General features: G+C 41.1%; 1 protein-coding gene across 1 annotated transcript in view; it reads right to left on the bottom strand.

Moving 5' to 3' along the window:
* Positions 1–1,503: 1,503 nt before the first annotated feature.
* Positions 1,504–24,376, bottom strand: part of ALKBH5 (alkB homolog 5, RNA demethylase) — a 115,917-nt gene continuing 93,044 nt past the window's right edge. The window contains exons 3-4 of the mRNA XM_085628971.1: positions 9,785–9,934; positions 1,504–5,256 (exon numbers count right to left, since the gene is read on the bottom strand). Coding sequence (XP_085485097.1) covers positions 5,058–5,256; positions 9,785–9,934 — 349 coding nt within the window. The 3' untranslated portion in view covers positions 1,504–5,057. The remainder of the gene's footprint in view (positions 5,257–9,784; positions 9,935–24,376) is intronic.

The following is a 24,376-nucleotide window of genomic DNA, read 5'->3' as shown; positions in this document are numbered from 1 at the left end:
GTAATATCTGACTGTTCAAAGAAGAGCAGACAAAAACCAGAAATGACCACTCTATCTTTTGCAGATACAGAGTTGCCATTCTACACCCTGAAACAGCACTGAAGTTTAGATTTTCTAGTTTTTTTTAAATAAAAGTTACCCAACACTCAACAACCAGAAAAAAATCTGATGTGATTAGCACCACTAAAATGTCCCAGACAGGCCAGCATTATTAATGAAATCAACCAGTCCTGGCTTTGTTGACTGTTAGTAATTAGTAGACTTCCGATCAAATTATTTTGGGACTGATTTTTTATGGTTGATGCTGAGCACCTGCAATTGTGGGGGCAATTCTTAATATAGAACACTCTAGGATTCTGTTCTGTGCTACAACAGCAGAGCAATAATTCCTTCCAATCTTCAGCTGACCACTCATGATTTCAGCCTATTTTCTTTCTTTCTCTGGTGCGTTTAGACTCTTTCCCCCATCCCTGAACTAGCTGTTGTGTATGAGGTTGGTGCGGGAAAGTGAGCACATATCAACTGTGGCCACATGCACCATTGAACAAGATTTCAAATTTAATGTAATTCCCCTGTTTTACATATTCAAATCAGAAACACAAATGCTAGAATATAATCCAATGTGATTCTTCTCAAATGGAATTGGATTAGGAGTTAGAGGATCTAAACAGCTTTGCGTTGAAGGACTTGTATATTACAGCTCTGTTCTCATCAGCAAACTCCAAAAGTAAAATTCCTCCGCAAACCAAACACCAAACATTTTCTAAACAGCAGGACATTAGTTTCAAGCGAGGTAGTCAAGACTAGGACTCTAGCATTAAGATCTGAGAAATTAATTTGCATTGGCAGTTTGTCATACTGCTGTCATAATTGATATTTAACAAACTCATCATAGTATGGTCAGAGAGGGAAACAGATTAGAGTATTGGCTGAAACCTCAAACCACTCCTAGCACACCATCAGCCAGAACATAGTAACATTCACCAAAGATCTTGATGTAGTAAAAGGAGGAGGATTTTATCATGCGATTACAAAAGAATACTTTTTTGGAACCGGAGACGTCAGAGCAAGTTTTAGCTTAACTGACTTTGATGCCAGCCATAGCAAGAAAGTAAAGTTGACCAAGTGGCTTTAAATTGCACATCCTGATCTTCTAGACATGGAGTGGTCACCCGGCTTTGAAAAGAGAACCAAACATGTCAGTAGTATGGGCTGTTCTGTTCTCACAGGATTTGCACACCTTTAAAAGCTCAAGTTCACACTCCAAATTAGAGACAAAGAGATTAACTGATTTCCTTAAGGTGAATGATTTGGCAGTGGGTGCTACAGGTGGTCATATCCCTGCAAGCAGATGGAAATAGTACAGACGATAGTGGCTTACTGAAGCGAAGAGCGAAAAATAACCCCTACGTGCACTATTCTCAAACATTAGTGAATCTTGCACGGTCTCAAATCTTCAAGATAAGGTGTCTGGGAAGTTAGCCTGCAGTGGAGTTCACCTACTTTTGTTTTTTAAGGAGGATACTCGTATATTCACTACATGCTCCAAAATAACAACCAGTACTAAAGAAGTGTGGGAGCACACACACGAAGTTGCGGACAGAATTTTTATAGTTATCTTGTTTTCTAAATCAACTTTATTTAGAAACTATGTCCCTTGAGTTTTTGCAGGTGATGAAAGTCCATTGCCAAAACACTACCGCCAACTGTTAAGGTGAAGAGAAGGCTAACCTAGCCAACGGCTGAATGATGCAAATTAGTCAGGTTATGTTTTAGGAACAAGGGAAATGTTTGTGCCTAATGATCACACCACACACACACACACACACTTATTCTCTCCCAGCATAGTAAACAATTTTTAACACACACACACTGCTGTCTGAAGGGCAACGCAATGCAACATAAATTTCAAATGATAAAAAAAGTCCACAATGAAACTATATAACTAATAGATGCACAAGATGCCAACATAGGAGACTGCCCCTCTGCAGTAGTCCACACGACAACGTGACATTTTGCACAAGCTGAAGCTATGAGAATGTAAATTTGCAAGGATTTCAAACTTTTGAAGATTAAAAACTGTTCACCTAGTGCAGCAGTTCCAACAAACGTGATCACAAAGCAGACGATTTTAGAACTGATCGGGCCAACCACGGAATCTAATTATTCTTGAATTAATCATGTGCCACCGCACAGGATTCCCCATACAGTCTACTTGAACAACAACAAGGAGTTAGCAAGCTTGTTGTAATGGAACATGTGGACATCCTGCCTACATAGAAATGGACAACCTAAATATATACCACTGCCACAAAGTAGGTCACCTGCGGTCAGGACCAAAAGAGACTGCAGCTGGTCACAATGACAACTTGATGTCTCTTGTCCACAAGCAGCATCCAGGAAGTAAGCCTGCTCCATGAAAAGGAAAGTACAACTCCCAAGAAAAGAGACAACTATTTTGTCCCAGACTTTAACCAATATGCTATTTAATGTGAGCAACTGGAAAACAATAGACCAAGAAACCACAGAAGACAATCCAGTGTTGTTAATAAAAACGAGAACACAGCCAGTCAGAGATATTATAAATAGCAGTAAATGGTCCGTTCTGGAAAAATTAAAAAACATGAGTGAACTTTTAATATGTTCTAATGGGCACAGTATTCTTGTCCAAAAATAATAATAAAAAAAAAAAAGAGAACAGCAGGTCTGCCCAACTGGAACAGTTAGATAGGAAGCATAGTATCTGTGAGTGAAGGAGAACAGAAAGTACAAATGTGCGAAGAATATGACAGGCGGTCCAGGCTACAGGACAAGGCACCTATCTGGAGCCTTAGGGGTTTACAAAAGTGGTGCTCAACACCTGCCACCAGAGACGAAAACGGTGCACTGCTGTTGGCCGCCAAGTAAAAATGTGCAGGATAAAAAGCACTTCCCGAACCAGATGATCATACATATCCCTTAGATAATTCTAGAGGACCATCACATAGAAGGAAATGGTGTACATAGGATGTGTGTTTTTTTTGTTGTGGTGAGGCTACGGGCGAGTATAGGGGTGCTGGAGGACATTGGAAGGGAAAACGGGGGTAAAATTGTGTCTTCTTAGAAACAGCCCTAAAATAATACATTAAAAAAACTGAAATACTTTTTATATTAAATTGGGTGTAGACTCTGACCATTCGCCGATGAGGTATTTACTTCAACAAAGATAATCCACCCTGAATGTCATGCTTTAAGTAGCATTCCGTATACGGATCCTTGTTGCTTTTAACCTGGCCCCAAGAAAGCCATTTTTGTTTAGATCCCTGTAGGCCGTATATAACGGCATTGTGGTAGACTTCGGAAAACGCACACACGCGGCAAGGCAATTTGGACCTCCTAAAGGCTAACATTTGTAAATGTACAATGTTAGGACAGCATTACGCAGTGCGCACTACAAACTGGCCCATCAACCACTGCGGGTACTAATCAAACAGTATGGGGAAAGAGCGGTCGTATTTCAGGACATTACAGTTATGCTTCATTTTTTTGGCACGCGTGTTACCGGTCATCGCTCGTTGCTCTAGCTCTCTAGTGGAAACAGCATCAGACTATGATGAACAAGGCAACTGTTTAGGAACCCTGCTAAAATATTGATTTACTTCTTGTTTGTTGAAAAATGACTCCAAGGAAAGTGATCGCCTGGGATGTAACCTTTAGTCATCAGCTCATCCTCTAGGCTTCATGTCATTGACGTCCCCTTGCACTATAGCAGGGCCGACCTAGGTTTGTTTACATCCTCCTGAATCACATTATAACAGGCAAGAATACCCACCAACACCAGGAGCAGTGCTGAGCATCTCTATGAAGAAAAATGCCCCTTTCTAACAAGGGCAATTCCTGAACATATCCCTCACACCCGCTGAAATAAGGCTACTTTACATTCTGTGGAACTAAAAGTGGCTTACCATGGCCCAATGTCCCTTGAAGCTGCCTTTTTATCCTGGATTTGCATTCTGAAAGCAAAACATCAAAACAGATATCCCATCCAGTACAAATCAAAACCGCTGTGGGTGTCTGTTGCAACATCTGTAAACCATAAAGATGGAACATTTCTCCCCCATTTCAAATTAATTGTGTGCTCTGCCCGCTTTCCTACTATTAAATAAGAGTGACTAAACTGACACACAAGGAGGGACACAAGTGTCAGAATAATTGTGAACTGCACCACTGGAGCATTGCAGAGGCATTTCTCCCAGGTCAAAAACCCCAACAAACCATAAAGAATAACACTGCTACAAACATTTGTACTGAGTGATGACAAAATCTAACTAATTTCTTATCAACTAGCTTGCACTTAGTGGCAAAACATTCCTCTAACCCTTAAACGACGATGCAGCTTGCAAATCCTATATTTAAATGAAGAAACAGAATGACCCCAATAACATGCAAGTGATCTGCCTCGCTGGCAGGGTGACTTTAGGCTTCAAAGTGTGGCATACTTACAGTTCACGCTTCTCAGGGGCAAAATAAGTGCACAGAAAGGGTTATGATGCGGCAATACTTTATCAAACTTCGCATAACTTAGGAAAAAGTGATTTACAGACAAACATAACTAATTCTTTTTCTTGCTTAAATTAAAAAAAAAAAAAGGCTCTATGTTGCTGCCCCACCCAAATAATCATGGCAGGCGCTCCCAAAATATTGCGTTTACAACTGGTTGTGTTCCCGGACTGAATTGCACAGGATCTGGGCAGCAGCAGATTCCCACTTGAGTCAGTTGAAGAGTACTAAAGACGGGCGAGTCTCAGGACTGGCAGAGGGCCAGGGGTTTGCATAATCAACACAATCTGCACAAAATCTGCATTGTGTGGGTGCACAAAGCTCCAATTCGAGTAACATTTCACACACTTCAAGGGCATCTCATTCCTCACAGGAAAAAAGGCAACTTTCAGATCTTTCCCGTTTTAAATCGTCAACTGGGGGGAGTAGGAGGGGAAGAAAAAAAGACAAGAGCAACGGGAAAGTGTCATTGACAGGAGACAGACTAGGGGAACTGCATGAAGTCCCAAAGCTAGTTCTCAGTGTCTCCTCATTTTGACTTTGCGCGCTGGGCTTTCATCCTCGATCACTTCTTCAGGACCCTCGTCCTCGTAGTCGTCCGTGTACTCGTAAGACCTTCTCCAATAGTTCTCCGAGCTAAAGTTGCTTCTTCGGCTGTGTTTTGGGAGCAGAACAGAGCGCCTGTTTTCTTCTTTATCCATTTCTAAAATTCTGGGCCTAAAGGTGGAAAACCAACATGTAAAACAAAATGAAAACACGGTGCTCCAATCATAACTCAAAAATTTGAATTTGCAAAGTCAATAGGCCGGACATACATTGGTGCTCGAACTAAACATTGAAAACAGTCTGCTACACTGAAAAATACATTTGAGATACATTTTGTATACTTTTGTGGAATAAATTAATCCCTCCTGCATTGTAATGCAAGCACTCAATAGGAGACAAAATAACAAACTAAACAGTCAATAATACCATGAGGTGAGAAAGAAATATTCAGTTGAGGAGGCGAAGTCGAATCTATGTATATTTTAAGGTAAAAATAGGTCATGCAGACAACAGCTCGATCAAGCTAGACCTAATGACAAGTCAATGACAAAATACCAATTCACATTGCTTATCACAATACTCTTCCAGCCACTGAAGTTATACTCAAATTACATTGTTCTTTTGACTTTTGTCACTCAATGAAACAAGAGTAGTCAGTGAGAAGTTCAAGATAAGATGGAAAGGACTTTAGGTCTCTACAACCAACAGTTTCAGCAGTCTATCTTTGACAGACCTACCATATTCAATACACTTTAAGAAGATACTTGAGAGCTGGCTTTAAGTCACTTCACTTTAATCACTGGCTTACTGTATTCTTCCTGTTTCAGCCTTCTGCCTCAGACATGGTTAACCACATTTTAGGCCATCAGACAGGTGATTGGCTCTCTTACTTTGTGCCCTTCCACCACTGCGTGCATTGCAGTGCATGAGGGAGTTTTTTCTCTTCCTCTCTAGCTCCTAGTGTCGCTCTCCCGCTCCTTCCTTTACTGTCCCTCACTCGCTTTCTACTTTGCTGTCTGCTGATGCCTCCCCTTCCATGGTTCCTAGTCCCTCGCTTTACTGCCTCCCTGCTCGTCAATTAAAATCCTGCTACTGACCCTACAACCGCCCTTTACTTTAGTGTACCTCTGCCACCCACCGGTACTGCAAAAACATTTGAAAACGGAACTGTCTATGGGGGACCATCTTGAAATGTACTTTAATGCATGTGCCATTCCAATATGGCAGCCATGCTGCATGCAAACACAGCACGTAGTCATCATGGAATGGTACAAGTATTAAAAGGCCGAAGCAGCGGGCGTTAAAAAGTAGGTCAATCAAAGAAAAAAAATACAGTAATGTAAACAGGTATTTGTTTCGTTCACAAACACAGAAGTTTCTTGGCTCTCTGACATTTATCAGAGAGGTAATGATTAGAGGTAGAGGAACTAAGAATATAAAGATTGCTTAAGAATTAAGCAAAAAGGTTTTCAAGAAGCTCCAAAAATACAGTTTAGACGGCTGATTTTGTACATGCAGGAGAAGCAAGTTCCAGAGTTTAGCCGCAATGAAAGAGAATGGTCACTGAAGGTGACCGTTCTGACTTTTGGCACAGAAATTTTCATAAGAGCACAATTGTCTACACGGGATGTACCAAGAATTTATTTTTGCCAAAAGTGTTCTCGTTTTAATTCCTTGACTAAAAACGGAAACATAATTTTCAGAGATTTTAGATAGGAAAAAAGGTGTTTTAAACTTTTGTGACATGAGACTGAAGTCCAAGGTCCGCATTAATTTGAATGCCTGGATTCCAAACTTGTGTGGCTGCCACTAGAGTACAATACACTGGGCCAGTTTAGATTACGTATCTACATTTTTTTGAGAAGTTAGAAGTACTGCCGTTTTGCAGGCATTTAACTTCAATAAATTGGTGGATGTCAACAACCGAATTACCAAAAAGACCAAAGAGCAGCTGTGTACATATAAAATGTAACACTCATCTGATGTAACAAAAATTTCAATTATCTACTATAAAGGATGAAAAGCAGTGGTGATTATACTGCCCCTCGAGGCACACTACAATCATATGATCTACATTGTAAAGAAAAAGGTTGAATTATACCCATTTGCTCTTCATTGGTTAAACATTTCAGCCAGCCAGTGCCATCCCCTTGACTCCACAATCTGTCAATCTAATAAGCAGAATGTTATGGTCGATGGTATCGAAGGCTACGTTGAGGTCAAGGTGCACTAAGGCTGCTACCCCTGCACAGCCATCACTCTTTGAAGGTCATCTAAGGCAGAAACCACCACCAGTTCCTTGCTCATCATCTGCCCGAAGGCAGCTTGATAGGGATCCAATATATCTTGCGAAATTAGTTAACTGCTGAAAGATCCATTGATCAGTTTGGACAAAGAGGGGAGACAAATGTAGAATTGTTTGGTTCTGCGGGGTCTAGCGAGGTTTCTTTTAGAAGAGGCTTTACTACTCCACTCCTCCAATTATAAGGAACTATTCCAGTTCTCAGAGAACATTTGAATACTGGAATATGATCTTCCATCCTGAATCCAAGTTTCTGCATGTATTATGCCGGGCCAGGCCAAGGGTGACCCAGAAGGATGAACATTTGAGGCTTAAATCAATGAGCTGATTTTCATTTAAGAGATGCTTGCTCTAACCTGAACTAAAGTCTCTCAGGCGAGCCAAGAGCAAACAAATGGCTTGGTAAGAACTTTAGCACCAATCTGCTACCGGATAGTATTTAATCTGAAAAAAGCTAGATAGGACCACACAAACTTCAGGGGAGTCTGATATCGCTTTGAGTGGTGGTAGGGGTTTGAAGCTCTAAGAGTTGAAAAGAGTTACTTAGGTAAGTTGGGATATGTGTGTAAACCTAAAGGAGTATATTTTCTTAGCACATTTTACTCCTTGACTTTGAGACCATTTATAAGTGTAGGAGTCAGGATCACAATTTGTGCATCATTTAAGTTCTAATCGACATAACTCAAGCTTTAGCTTCACAAGCTCAGACAAAAACCAGCGACTATCTCTCCTTTCCAGTTGAATAATCCTGCATTTGTGATGTCTCTACATCAGACGGAACATGCGTTTTAGATAAGAGTAGTTCCCAGCAGTTTTACTTTTACCCCAGAATCCGAGGCGAATATTCACAACAAACAAGATTAACCTGGATTCGAGACTGTCTATATGATGTATCTCGGGAACTGCCTGGCCTACATGAAGAGAAATGATGCACCAGTACTAAAGAGGTGTTTTGTTTTGTCTTTGATTTCGCAGGCACTTTTGTAAAAATTGCGGCATTTTTACAAAAGTGCCGATTTCGTGGCAAACCGCAAAATCGTAAAACCCTGGAGAGTCTGATGGAGGATGTTCACCTTTAATTAGCCATGTCACGAAGTTCCACTCATTCGACACTCTCAAACCACTCAAAGTCGAGTTGGCCCTCATCTAAAACTGGTACTACCAAAAATAATACTGGTTGAGAGTTTTTAGAGCTGTTGCACACACTTGAACCTTTCAGAAATGTATGGAGATGATACGTTTTTTTTATTGCTCCTGTCTGTTGAAGCCAACTGCCCTCAGCCTTGATCTGCCATGGAGTTTTGAGGGACCACCCAGGAGCCGGAATAACCACTGGACACAACAATATTATACCTTTTTCAGATAACTTGGCACCTATCTGGGCATCTTGCCTCCAAGTACTTCTTCTAAGCATCTAGCGAAATGTCTTGAACTGCTTCATCTACAGAAAAAAATATATATACTTGTGCTGTTTTTTTCAATAAGCCGCCACAACATTTAGGATGACATTAGGAATACCACTCTCCAACTAACACTTTCTGGAGTTGGGAGGGCTGGTCTTCTGAGACACACTGTTGACTCCTCTGAAGAGTGTATGAGTCAACACAAAGTATTACTTGCAGAATACAGAAGCAAGTAAAATATAGGGACTTGTTAGAAGAGGTACGGCAAGGTTCAGACTTGCCATGAGCCAATAAGATTTGGGGGTATTCAGCGGCAGAAGAGGATAACATGGAGAACGGTGCAAGTGAATGGGATACCATGATCTAGATGACTGATGCACCTGCAAAGAGTGTCAAGTCAACACTGTGATAGAGAGACCGCATTCTCTTCAGAACCACTGTTGAATCTTTAGAATTTTATGAGGAGAGATGCTCAGGGATGGGGCATGTGAGAAGGGTAGAGAGGTTGTCTCAATCATAATTGGGAAGTTTCTATTTTAGCCCTCAAACGTGTAAACATTCCAGAGGTGTTGAGATATCTGGGAGAATACTCTGAAAGGAATGGGGGTGAATATATTGCAAGTATGATGTAAGCTTCTGGTAAGAAAACATTTATAGTTCACATGCTAGACCGTAAAGCAAGTAAAGGTAGCAAACACGTTTGCGAAGAGGGCATTTATTTTTAACAAACAGTTAAAAAGAGAACATTTATATTTAGTTCTGTGACCCAATTTGAAGGAAAAAATATATTCTAGATGAAACACAGAAAATTTGAATGCTGAGAAATCAACAGGGTGTACATTACTGGAAATCTTTGAAAGAGCAGGAGCTTATCATGGTGTCCCTTAGACACCAAGGAATAAAATAAACTAACAATATCTGGTGTGGGCACTGTGTGCAAAGCATATAAAACTGAAGACAGATTACCACATTCCTGTATTGGATTTTGTCATACCTGTGTGCTGCATCAGGGTCAGCTTTGCGATGGGATCGCTTTGGTTTCAAGATATGCTGCCTGTTTCCGGACAGCCGATCAGGAAAGTTGTCTGGAGAAACTGAGCTGGCCAGTGAATGTGTGTCCAACCTTGGTGCTTCTGTTCTTGTTCTGGAAAATAGGATGAATTTTACATTCATATTAATTCTATGAAAGAATAGTTATCACATTTATTAGCAGTGCAAAAGGAAATGATATCCAAAGAAGCCACTTTCCATAAGCACAACTTACACCCACTTCAGCTCACACCAGCTGCATCCTAATAGTGATGTAGTGACGAGCATTTAATTTGTTCCTGAAAGTGTCCCCATCTACTTGGATATCTGAGAGACAAGTGTATATTAAGTGATGCAAAATACTGGCTCTACTAGCCTAGTGTTAACAGCAAGACAATCTTTGTGTCCACCAGAAAGAAACTCACAACAGCTTTTGGCAGTCTAGATTGGGTTGATTTAGCAGACCCTGATAAGTGGGGAACCAGAGAAGCTCAACCAACGTGAACATTAATTTACATGTCGGAATTTCATGGATTGTGCAGACGTAGGGAGCTACCTACTGCAGCAGACTTGCATAATATACAAGCAACAAAGGAACACTGAAAATAATATCAATAATGCAGGCCTCGAGAAATCTATTTGCTATGGGGGGTCAGATTTTAGCAGGGCGGGCTTTTTTTAATGCCTAATGGCCCCAACCGGTGAAAGTGGATGAGCAATAATGAGTCCTTTAAATCTTATTTTATCTTGAGACATTTGCTGTGCAAAAACAGGTCAAATGACAGCTTATGTCTTATTACAAGTTGAGGCTCATTTTTAGGTCACGCCTGAGCCAGCACTTTTGCGCTGCTCTCGCGAGAGCTTTTGTAAATGGGGGATCTGGAAGTGCAAACGAGCGCTTTCAGGCCTCCAAATACAGTGCATGTGCACCGGGCACGCACACCATTTGGCAGCCTGCACACCATTTGCTTTCACTTTCGCGGCCGCACGGCCGCTTTGATGTTTGATCGCGATCACTTTCACTGAAGCTCCCATCTGCTCACTCGCGCTCTCTCTTGCTTTCATTTTATGTCCTAATATCTAAGGCTCCCTTTTCTCTCACCTTCTTTATTTCCCATGTTTTACCTTCTATTCCATTCTCCCTGGCCTGTCCTCCTTCGGTCTCATTCTCATGACTCCTTCTCACCTCTGTGCAAGTCTCTCATTTCCTTCCTTTACTCCCTATCGACCGCAGAGGGCTTCTCTCATTAGGTCTCGCCTGAGCCAGCGCAGTAGCGCTGCTCTGGCGAGAGCTATAGAAAATGGGGATTTGGAAGTGCAAGCGAGTGCTTTTCAGGCCCCCAACTACAGTGCATGTGCGCACGCACCATTTGGCAGCCTGCGTGTACATTTCGCGGGCGCTTTGATGTTCTCAGTGAACCGCGCGGCCACTGCGAACATTAAAGCGCCCGAGAAATGATTACTTTCACTTTAACGTTCGCACCTACTTGGCAGACTGGTTCTCTGTTGCTCTTTCCTCCTCTGCTCTTTCTCCTCAGAGTCCGTCCCTCCCCCTGTTGCAGCAGCTGGCATTACACGGGGGAGGGTGGCTCTTCGTGCCTACCAAAAAACAAGCATTGGCATAGCCAATAGGTCTCGCTTTTGGGACCTTATAAGTATTTAGTTATGCAACTGTTGCATAGTTAAACACTTATAAGGTGCCAAAAGCGAGACCTATTGGCTTTTTTTCTCTTCACTTTTTTTCGCTCTCTCCCCTTTAATATTAACTCTTTCTACCCCTCGCAGGTCTCACATCCGAAATGAGCTCGGATTAGGTTGACTCGCTTCACACCACTTGACTGTCTAGTGTTAGACGATGCAATGCATAACTCAGGACCGGGGACTAAACTATTTATTACATATGTGCTCACCTGCCTTTTCACTTAAAAACTTCCTCCATCCATTGGTCTCAACGGGCGGAAGCGCACGTCACCTTCTGACCTCTGCTCAGAAATGAAGATAGCTTGGCTTAGCTTGCTCAAGCCTCGGGAGCCAGGCCCAAAGTTGGCCAGTGCCCTCAACCCCCCCCCACCCAACACCCCCCCCCCCCCAAGGTTAGTTTAGAAATGCCGTATCACAAGTACGCGTCAACCGGTGAGGTTTTAGCGCCATTTAAATACCTAGCAGCGCCACGAAGCCAGGTCTTGGCAAACGTTCCGCTTCAGGAATACCCCAACGTCACGTAGCAATCTAGTATAGCATAACATGCCAATACAAAACATAGAGAAGTGAGACGAGAGATAACATGCCATGCCACACCACACCACAACACAGTTTTGCATAAAATAATCCAGCATTCCCCACCATAACAGCAGTACAGTTGCTGCTTTGCAGCCTGTGCTCTGAGGGGACGCAGCGCCTCTGTAATCGAGACCACATTAGGCATTGTTATTTGCAATGTCAATAGCTCAAACTCGTGTAAAAACGAGACCTAATGCATTGCAAATGCTTGTTTCTTTTTGTGATTGCTAAGTTAGAAGATTTTGCAAAGTGAAATGTCTGACAATCGGGTTTGTAAATGAACTGTACAAATATTTCAAATTATATTTCAATAGTCAGAAAACCATTGATTAGGTAATTCTGAAGTGTGATGGAAACAAAGATTTTAATAGGATCAGAACAGATGAGAATGCTTTACTTGGTGATATGCAAACGATAACCGGGTTCCCACACTTTATCATTTGTACATTATATAGTTTATCAGTAAAACTGAATGTCAGTCTCAAAGTCTGGGCCAGTTCAATGGAAAATGTCTGGAAATGACAGTGCACCATGTCACTATTTGGTAATATTTCTAGAAAGGAGAGTTTAAAATGAACTGAGAACCATTCCTGCCTTGATGACAATGCTACTGGGGAACGAAGATGCAATTCAGGGGGCATGGGCTACCTAATATGTGGGATTCATTTTTATTATAAAAGGGGCAAAAGTTTAGTTTATTAAATCAAACAGAAAAGTTTTTTGTTCAGCACACATGCTGAACTAATTTTTGAAGGTGCTCTTTTAGTTGATAATGAAAAAAAAAATGACTGAAATAAAAGTTGCCAAGGATCACAAAATTTGAGATACAAGCGCATTATAGATGGTCGAGTAGATTATTCAAGTCACTAGACCTGCAGCACTGGTAAAATTTCTCTCACTGTTCGAGTCCTGCAATGTCACGTATTTACAGCGCTCACTCAAGTATCTGGTCAAACAAAAAGGAAATGTTAAAAACTACAACTCGTTTTAGCCAAAGCAACAACGGACAGCAACTTCCACAAATTCTTTTTGCTGTAAATATTCACAACTATGTATGAAGTTAATTCCCATACAAAACACCTTTTGTTAGGCAAGTTATGCCATTTTTAATAGGTATACTTTGGAATGTTGTTTTGCTAGGTAAAGTTGTAAGGTTGAAAAGCATGTATGTGCCCCGCATATATTGGATTTCTTGCTCACTAAGCTGCATCAGCCTACAAAGTACTTTCAACAAATCAACATCAGGAGAAATTTGGACCTAGGTGTGCCTGGGGAATATAGACACAAGTTGGCTGTGGTGTGATGGGAGATCTGTTAGATGGGACAGTCTTTTGCACGTTGATAGATGCGAGACATTTGTGCTTGCCAGTAACCCATGTATGACATGTTAATATCAATAGGTACCTTTCTGGTATGGAGTGTGAGATAGCAAGGCAACCAAGAGAGGAAGTTACAGCAAATGCTAGGTTTAAGTTAATATTTTTGTTATCACGTCTAAGAATTGTAGGTAGAAATGAAGATACAGCTGCGTTAACCTACATAGATATAATTATATCCTCAAAACATTCACATGACAGATACTGAAGCGATATCCAAAGGCATTTATACGCTAGGTGAGGAGTGTACTGTACAGCCAGCACTATCTTCTTAAGCTGTACTTTAGAATGATATACCTTTATGTTTGAGGAGTTGTTCTAATTTCATGTAACCACCCCATTGTCCTTTCTACAAACCCATCGCTTCCACAGAATACCCCCCATGGTCCAGTCTGGAGTACAACGTTCCTCACCCAAAATATGTTTAAGAGTAGAGTCATAAACAACATGTCCTATTGTTAACAGTGGAAACATAAAGGCTAAATAGTAATCATTAAAAAGGCATTAAGCTATAACATTGGTCTGCACTAGGTAGTGTTTAAGGACCAATTTAAACGGTGAGCTGGTTTCAAAGCCCCAAATGCTTTTCTGACTGGGTTATCCAACGGTCCACGTGGCTGCGTCCTATTTAGGAATCACACAGGAATGGATTATTTTATCCTCCTATACAGTTTTGCATAGGAAAGGATGACTATTTACAAATGTATTTCCGGTGTGAATGTAAGTTTTGATTGGTTGTCTCTTCTGGATCAATTTACCAAAGGTGTGTGAGAGGAGAACAAAACACCTACACAGTATTGTAATGCCATCAAACCGTCCGAGAGAAGCACATGCTGTTCAGAAAGGGACACACGTTGAAAGATCTACAAATATGACTAGGAATGCCAAAAGTTGTCACGCACTCCACCAGTGTCAGGGGGAGTGCATGAAAATCCACACTGTACAAGAAAAACCAACATCGTAGGCAGGTTTATTTATCTATTAAGACAGTGCTTTATGCTATGTGTATCCTTTCAGTTGCTTCAGAAGAGAAAAGGGTGTGGAGAAAATGAACAGAAGGGAGTGAAGAGGCCTGACAGTGCGTGAAATTATAAGCTGATGCACCTGGTTAGTGTAGAGTTCAATTAAAAGGCAATTCTGAAGAGCTAGCTTTTCTGACTCTTTAATAGCCTTACAGCCCGCTGCAGAGGTCTATGCCGGTTGTTAAAGGCCCTGACCCCAAGTTATAGCGACAAGGGCCTATGATGAAGGTGAGGGACTTTAACAACCGATATATTCTGAGGCAGGAGGGATACAAGAACATTCCACTCACTAAGGGTAGAATGTTCTAAATTAAAAAGGGGACAACATGAAGACTAATATTGGAATGTTAGGAGCTTCGGGCTTATACCAGCCATCATAAGGCCAGAGCCACTCCATTGTCTTAAATGGAGCTCTCAACATTCCAATGTTCTAACAAAGCCTTATAGCCCACATATGGCGGGCTATAAGAACACGCTGCCCCATCAGAGCAGAATGCACTAATTAGTCAAACAAAGGCCTCATGGACCTGAGGTGGTTGAAATGACAATTCTTATAGGTTTACTGAATAAAGAATCAAGATTTTATTAAAGACAAGGAGGCTAGCATTATGCATAATTTTTTATTAACTCCTTCTGAGCAGCAAACAACCATTAAAAGCTCCCAGAATGGAACTTGAAAACTGAACAATCAAAAAGAATGTTCAGTCCAAATATAACCTCCGTGTCCTCCATCTTCTTCCTCATTTGTTTAAACTTCTTTCTGAACATCCTAGTAATCAATCTTCATATCAACTCTATCCTTTTCTAATTATCTGTAGAATGAAACCAAACCAAAAAATGAACCCAATCCATGGGATTCCACAAAAAACAAAATAACCCAAACCTTTGTCTTTAATGAAATCTTAATTCTTTATTCAGTAAACCTATAAGAATCATCATTTTATGTCAAGACAGGAGGCTAGCATTATGCATATTTAAAGCTTTTCCAAACACATTTTGAAACATGATCTACTGTCTTATAGTACCATTTTCTAAACGTCTCAGCTGATGACCAATCTGCTGCCTTCAGAATGTCCTCAATTCGACCCCTCATCATACACACTTTTAATTGCCATCACACCACTGGCTGGATGAGCTGTAAACTTGCATATCCACACCAGCTTCCTTCATAACCGCTTTCACCCATCTTGCAATTTTTGCATTACTTACAGCTTTAAAAGGTCTCATGTATGAAATTAAGAACTGATCCACTCCATCACTTCTCTTATCCAACATTTGCTTCTCATACAACGTACCACACAAGATTTTGGCGAGTTATCAAATCTTGGGTAGAATATAGATCCAGACAATCTTTGTAAATTTACAAATTTCAAAAACCACACAATTGGAAAAACTGTCTAGACACCTTCAAAGCTTTAACACCTGATACCCTTCAAAAAGAAATAAGGCACAAAAAGTAGCCAGCTTCCAAGATAACTCGCTCACCTCCAAATATTTATTACTTGGCCAGTTTTGAAATAACTGTAAAACCAAACCCACATCCCACAAATGTTTACACTTTGCAATAGGAGGCCTCTTTAAACGAATACCCTAAATTACTCTGCATAACAAAGGACCTTTTCCCACTGAAAGACCTTGAACCAAAGAATGCCCAGCCTCTACTGCTGATCTATAACAATTTACCGTTCTATAAGACATTCCTCTCTCAAACAAGTGTGCCCAAAAAATTGCCACCTCTACATCATCAGCCTCCACAGGATCCAAATCCCTTTCCTGGCACCAATAAAGCCATATCTTCCAGGCACCTCTGTACCTTCTCCTAGTTTCCTGGAGCCCATGACTCATTGAGTAAGCTAGAAGCTGATTCCGAAAGTCTTCAGATTCCTCCTGAACTAGTAGGTTGAGATTTCACTAGAGGATGTTCCACTCCTTCTACACCAAACAAAAGACCTTTGACAGCCGATATCTAATATGGCTCTTCAACTGCTAACTCCATTATCGCTGGAAATCAAGGTTGAGACCATCAAAAAGAAGTCACCAGAACCAGAAGACATCTCTGCATCCTCATTTGGACCAGCACTCTCTGGATCATCGAGAAAGGAGGAAAAGCAGAACCTCTTATTCCCTTCCAATCCTGTAGGAAAGCATCAATCACTATTGCTCCCAGATTTGGCCTCCAACTCACATATTCTGCCAATTGAAAAGTCAGTCTGGAGGCAAATAAATCCACATCCAAAGGGCCAAAAGCTTTTTATCATCTTCTCGAAAATATTATCCTTCAACTTCCAATCGATCACATTTACTGGAATACCAAACTGCTACTACAGTCATCTTCCCAGGCAAATATTCCGCTTTCAAATCCATCTTATGTTCCACACAAAATGCCCACATCTCCTTTGCTAAATCCGATAACCTTTTTGATCTGCTTTCTCCCAACTTGTTTATATAAGTTACTGCTGTTACATTGTCCATTCTCAAAAGAAATGAACTCCCCCCCTCAAGTCTTTTTTGAAACTCTGTAGAGCTAATAAACCTGCCTGCATTTATAAACAATGTATATGTTCCTCCCTTTCTGTTATAGACCAAACATCATCTGTCTTTCTCCTTAGCCATGTAGCTCCCCAACCAAGATTGCTTGCATCGCTCTCCAAAATAAAATCAGGTTGACTCCCAAAAATAGCTTTTCCCTTCCAAGCCTTCATATTTTCCTTCCACCAAATCAACTCTTCTTTTGCTTCCTTGTTCAAGCAAATCATATCCCCGTACCAAAAACCTTCTGCTAATCTCTGAGCCTTCAACCGTTGAAGGGATCTGTAATGAAGCAGGCCTGAAAAAAATGCCTGAATCGAAGAAGATAAAAGGCCTATCACTGAAGCCAACTCCCTTAACTTTACGCATTCCTTTTTAGACATAGAATAAACTTCTTGCTTGATCTTTCTCATCTTCTTTTCCGGCAAACGTAAACAGCTCTTTCGTGTCCCCCACAAACACTAGAAATTCCAAGTTCTAAGGTGGCAACATAACAGACTTGTTCACATTTATCAAAAAAACCCAGGCATTGCAACACATCTATCATCACTTTAAATTCCTTCAGCAACTGATCCATATCCAGATTCATTAATAATCTATCTTCCAAATATATTACGAATCTCATCATTCTTTCTCATAGATAACCTACAACTGGATGCATTACCTTCGTGAAACATCAAGGTGCTGCTGATAGCCCGAACGGAAGGCACTGAAATTGATACAACGGATTCTTCCATCAGAACTGTAAATATTTCTGACCCTCCTCTGCCATATGAATCGTGAAATAAGCATCCTTTAGATCTATTTTCACCATCCAATCGAGATCTTGAAGTGAGTCTCTCAACAAATGAACCCCTTCCATTTTGAAATGACGACTTTACATACTGATTAAAATTCCAGAGGTTTATTACTTGTCTCCACCCTTTGACCTTCTTTTCTACCGGAAATAAAGCACTTATAACCCTTTTTCTTCTTCCTTCACCTGTAGAATTGCATTCTTCCCCAACATCTGCCTCACCTCCTTCTGAACTATCTCCTCTAATTCCCTATGAAACACCAATTCGGTTGGCTCTATCAACTGAACTGGATTTATGTCGAACTCTACCAGATAACCTCTTATGGTCTGTAAAACCTGTGCATCTGATGTTTTAGTCTCCCACTGCTTTCTCAAAAACTTTAACCTTCCTTCCACATTTCATGGGATAGAACAAAAAACAACCCTCGTACTCACCTTGTCCTTGCCCCTGACTAGAGCTATGTACTCTTCCCGGGACTCCACAACTTCCCTGGTTTCTTCCCCTACGAGGATAGAATTGGCCACTGCCCGGGTTTCCTCTGTATGCAACGTATCCTTGATACGTTGAGTTCTGGTACTGGGCTCTGAAACCTGCCCGGCCAATAGGTTGCTCTCTCCTACCAGCTCTGCCATAAAAACTGCTTTTCGCAAAAACTCTGCACATAGAAAATTGTGCCTTATCAAGAATTGTAAATGTTTTAACTTAGTTAAGGATTTGACCAATCCATCACCAAACAAACATCATCAGAAGATTCTCTCATCGCCATCTCACTTTTTGGGTCCATCTTCATCAGTAAGGAGCTACGCCTGTCTGCCAACAGACTTGCGTTGGCATTAACCATAAAACAAATTGCCCTCTGGCACCAACCTCTCAGGAGTAGCAAATCCATCTCTGTGCCTCTCAAAACAGCATCTTCAACAGAATCAAAAATTCTTGCCAAGGGCCCAAGGAGATCTGGCAGCTTATCCTCGCAATTTGGGATCTACATTAGGTGTCTGAGTTACCTTCTCCTCAATTACAGGTCTGGTACATTTAGCCCACATTATATTTCGTTCATCCTTTTCCACAGCTTTTCGCAACCTAGTTTGAACGTACTGAGAGACATGCTCCATAGGCCACCAATCTTTTCTCCTGGGGTGTCTTATCTCTCTTGGGTCAAATAACTTTTCACAAAAAGGATCCACAACTGCAGATATATCCTCTAGTCTAATCCAGACACCCACATCGCTTTCCTCATCCTCATAATCATCCTTATATTCTAAACCACAATATATTCATCCAGATTCTCACTGAATCCACCTCTCTGTATTTCAACCTCATCAACGGGAGTATTCCCCAACTCAGCGCTCAACTGACCCTTCCGTGTGCCGCTCTGAGCACCTGTTCCAAGTGTGGCGCTAGGGGCTCCTTTATTCTTTTCTTTGTCCTCCAAATGTCTCTTCTTTTTCAGGCACTTTCCACCTGGACCTCTATTCACAGTATCCTCTTCTGATACTGAAAAATATTCCTCATCATCATAAACTCTGTCTCTTTTTCCTAAAACCTGCTTGAAGGTGTCCTGAACTACAGCCCGAACCTCCCCACTTACTATCTTCCTTAATCTCTCTTCCCTGTCATCATCATTCTCATTACTATCCATTTACTCTAATTTCTTCTTTTATTTATATATTTATTTTTCAAACCTCTACCTTAAATTCACATAAATCTCCTGCCCTAAAAAGAAACCAAAGCCAAACGTTTTCACAAATGATTTCTATTCCCCCTCCCTCACATAAGCACTGTGTGCGAATGAAACCGAAGCCGGGAGCAAGCATCGGAGAAAAAACAGTCCGTTACCAGGGCAACGGCTTTGCACGCCAACAAACCACAGAAACAAACGAAAATGTTTTGGTTTGCCATCTATTGCCCGTGCAAAACGGTCTCATCTAAAACAATGTGAACGCCGACATCTGCACGTCTATCGTGTGTGCTGCTCATTTAGTCATACGCACTTCCTCCAGGGGGTGAATCTCGGCCTGTTTGCCCGTCCGCGCTCGAGCTTGGCTCATGCTAATACTCTCAACGGTTCAAGTAGGCTAATGTGTATGAAATACAAACATGCATAATTAAAACCTTTGCATGTCTACTTAGAAATAAAAAAAAAAATTTTTTTTTTACATTAACCTGTAAATACAATTAACATACTTAGAATAACCAACATTTCAATTCTACAGTTTCACATATATCTTCTTTATCTACACTCATTCAACAATACACAAACTGGGTAATTACTTAAACTTTCTCACAAGCCATATCACCCATACACAAAGCGCTCATATACTAATCTGCTCAGACGCATCAGACAAAAGAGGAAGAAGGAGGACACAGACATATTTGAACTGAACATTCTTTTTTCATTGTGATGTTTTTAAGGTCCATTCTGGGAACTTTTAATGGTGGTTTGCTGCTCAGAAGGAGCTAATAAAAGATTATGCATAATGCTAGCCTCCTGTCTTTGACATAAAATCCCATAGGGCTCCGTGAGGCCTTTTTTCACACCTGTTGCTATGAAAGACAGACATTGAAATGTTGAAGCAGAAGGCTTTTACCAGCCATTAGAAGCACGGAGCTATTCCACTGTCTTCAATGGAACTCCCAACATTCCAATGTTCTAATAATACTTGGGGGACTGGATGGACACACACGGAGTGTGGGGCTCAGGTAGACATGTGATGAGGGATCAAGGTCTGTAGTTGCATTGAACTTTTGTCTCCGTTTGCTTTATGGACAGCATACAAGTCTGTTCTTGATCACATCTTTGACAGGGAACCAGTTTAGTGCTTTGAAGGCTGTCTTGAAGTGGCCCCGCTTACAAAAGTTAAAGGAAAATCTGTTGGTAGTGTTCTGAAGTCTTTGGACTCCACTAAGGTGTTTGTTTGGGACACTGGAGTAAATGAATAATTGAAATGTGCTAGAACAAGAACTCTAAATCAGTGGAACTTTGTGGTTGGTGTAAAGTGGGATGATTTTATGAGGCTCAGAGAGAGAAAGCTGTGTGATTACACCCTTTGTAAAAGCGTTAATCTGGGGAACGAAAGAGAGATCAGACTTGAAAAGGATCAAAAGGTTGAAGGTTGGGGTTGCAAGGCAAAGATGTTTGGTAAATTCTATGTGAAAAAGTATGACACGAGTTAGCAGGAGAGGAAGGGTTCCCTTACATCAGAAGTGAAGATTCTTGGATCTGTACACCTTTACCACAGAAATATTCATTGGAAGTAGCTGGAAAATAAACAACCCAATGCTTTGTTTTGCAGAGAAACAGAGGTCTATAAATATCAAAGGATATGAACCAGCACCTGGTGTCAGCACAACACTGTGGGGGACTGGATCATCATGAATATATAGGATTTTATAGGATAACGTTTATCCTTCCATGACCTTGAAGCCTCTTTAAAGGTCCCAGGAGTGATTAACTGACCATACACATGGACATGTGTGCATTTTTAATAGTTGTCTGTCAGTAATTTTATTTTGGAGAATAGCAGATATCGAGCAAGACGTTAAGGTTTTAGGGTGACACCAACTCTTATTTACATTTTGACGCGTCTTCACTAGGGGAAATCCACTGTAATGGTATTACAATAAAGGAACATGAAGGAGCTGGCTGCTTCTTTGGAACGTCATCACCATACTATCAAAAACATTGAGATATCTTACTAATTGCAGACTATGTGCTATGTAAATGGTAAACAAAAAATATCTTCTTGCTATATCAAAAGAGTGCTTCCATTGCTGTACATAACTGAGAAGAGCCCATCGGGTGCAAGTATGGGAAGGGATTAGCCCTCATTCACGCTCTTGCATCGAGTACTTTGTAAAGAAGCAACTTGTTGAAGCATATGATATTTAATACAAACAGAGCATTCTTCCCCTTTACACAAGTTCTGGAACTATTTCAGAATCATGCCAGAAGCATGCACACCGTGTGCGGGGATGCAATATATTTGGCTTTATTGCGCTCTAGTCTTAGACATGTAGACAAGCTCCAAAATTCCTAGTCCTTCATAGTCCACCGTAAATAATTTTCTGATCAATCTGGATTATGGATACATGGACTGAAGCATCCTTCATCCACACTGTAGGCCCAAGAAAGGCCCCCGGTTCCCTCGTTGCAGACATCCAGTGAGAACAAAACATGAGCTGCACAGAGCGTGGTTAGAATGAACAGTCCAGGGTGTCAAAGGTAAGGCTGCAAAATGAAGCATATTGTAGCCATGGACTGAGAGCTAGGCTGGGATTCTGGACTGCATAGACAAGTTAAGCTTTCCTTTTGTCAGAGTGCAAGAAACTGAATCTTCCCTGGCAATTAAAGCGGACAACTTCTTCCAGATAGCTATTCACAGACACTAGGCTGTACCAACCAATAAAATGCTCCTTGAACAAGGCTCACTAAGGTGATGGGGAGTGCAGGGAGTAAATACTATGGAATTCAAATATGCAGATTGTTCTTCAGAAAAGAAGATTTGGTTCATGCAGATTTTTGAGAAATGTGCGCATTTTCAGCAGATTTTTAAATAACCAGCAGATGTGTTTTTTATGCCCAAGGTGCGGAGAAAATTAGAAAGGTAGGGGGGATGACTTGGACCGAGAAGGCGAAGTTGCAATGGTTGCCTTTAATATAGAGTAGTAACATTGCAGGTATCGACAGAGCTAAACTCATCGATAATGGTAGCTTAGCAGAGTTGCAGGTTGGGCTGAACCGTAGATAGCACCATAGTAAATCTCTGCTAGGAAGCTGTCCAGCCCAAGTTACTCAGTCACATCTAACCCTTTTAACTGAATGCAGAAAATGCTTATGCTGCGTTATACAAACGTGTGCGTTTTCTGTTGAAGACTGGGCGCATGAGACATATCGTTGCCTCAGCAGGCGTGGAGACTAGCCCGGGCTCTCCCTTCTGCCTGAAAATGACTTGTTGGTGGTTTACAGGTACTGACTTTGAAGGGGGGCACCTTTGAGTTTGATCATTCCTCCGTTTCCACTAGATTGCAGGTATGTTCCTGTTAGAAAGTCTACAGTGTAGGCTGGTTAAGGTACAAAGGGATTGTGGGTTGCTTTCTCTGAAACTTGCTCTGAACATCATGGTAGAAAAGCTTTTTGGCAAGGACCGATATGAGAATGTCAATTTAGACTCCTACTCCATGATAACTCCCTCCAGGTGGCCACCCACATCTCAGTTAAGAGGGCAGTGTTAGAGGCCCTTATGCCCCTGGGCACACAGTGGCAGGTTCTGGCACCTGCCTATACTGACCCCCCCCCGCCCCCCCCTGCACCCTCTCCCCTCAGAGGTGGGAAGAACTTCTCCAGGGTCCTAGGAACTGACATTTCCAGAGTGCTACCTTCTGAACTCTAGGAAGATGAAGGCTAAGTCTAACGCTTTCTGGAGGGTGTAGGAGAACTTAGTTCTGTGCTCTCAGTTTTTCTACAGAATTCATTGTATTCGAAGGAGCTCAGAAGATGGCATGCAGCAATAACAGGATGGCAGGTTTTGTTACAGATAAGTGAGTACATGTTAAAATCTTTAGAAAGTAATTAAAAGTGAGAGAGCATGACAGACACGGCATGCCATCCTTAAATACATTTATTGTTTAATAGAAAGACTTGTGATCCATTTTTTTTTTATAGAATAATTGGAAGACCAAAACACTAATTAACTTCTTGGCCGGAGGTAAACCGTTGAACTAATAGTCATTGAAAGTTTGATCCCACACATGCATTTATGAGATATTAAATGCACCATGTTTTTCTTTTAGAGTTTCCATGTGTTCAGACTCCTGAGGAGAACCCTCAAGCCTTTCAGGGTTTGAAACGAGTTAGTGGCACAACCCAGAGAGCATTGTAAAAAAGTGAAGCTGGGCTTATAGGGCGAAAGATGTAAATTGTGTAAAGAAAAGATCCCTGTTATGTGCCACAGATTTGTTTTTCTGCTTCTGGTTCAAGCCCTCCAGACATGAGCTATGAAATACTGTTATATGTTTAAACATAGGTGAAATGATATTGTATTACGTTTTTCGTTACATGTGATGTGCTGCGATATGTTTTGTGGGTTTAAGGTTTTTGCTAAAGGATTTACAGATTGTTTCTAAATGTGTGTCCATATACTGTGTATGATTTTTATGTATAGAAATTACCTGTTAACTCTTTCCGAATATAATAAGACGTAATTTGTGGTTGCGTCAATTGTTTCGCGCGCCTACGAAATTTAAAGTCTTTGGATGTGTTACATGACCGTCAGTACAGGCACTTCTTCTTGAATGCAATTTGTGGGGCCTAGCCTTGCTGACAGACACTAGCCCAAACCCTGCTTTCTTTATTAAACACTTTCTAAAAGCGGCATTTCAGAAATAGTAAAGTTAAATCCAACCTCACCAGTAAGTAGGATTTAGCATTGCCATTCCAAACATATGAAACATCAAAAAGCTACTCCTCTCTGATCAGGAATTACCACTTAAAAAGGTATAAGGCAATTCCCAATGCTAACTTATGAAAAGGGGTAGGCCTCACAGTAGTGAAAAA

The sequence above is a fragment of the Triturus cristatus genome, chromosome 10 (assembly GCF_964204655.1).
Source record: "Triturus cristatus chromosome 10, aTriCri1.1, whole genome shotgun sequence".
Classification (NCBI taxonomy): Eukaryota; Metazoa; Chordata; class Amphibia; order Caudata; family Salamandridae; genus Triturus; species Triturus cristatus.
This window is presented reverse-complemented; position numbering and strand designations above follow the sequence as displayed.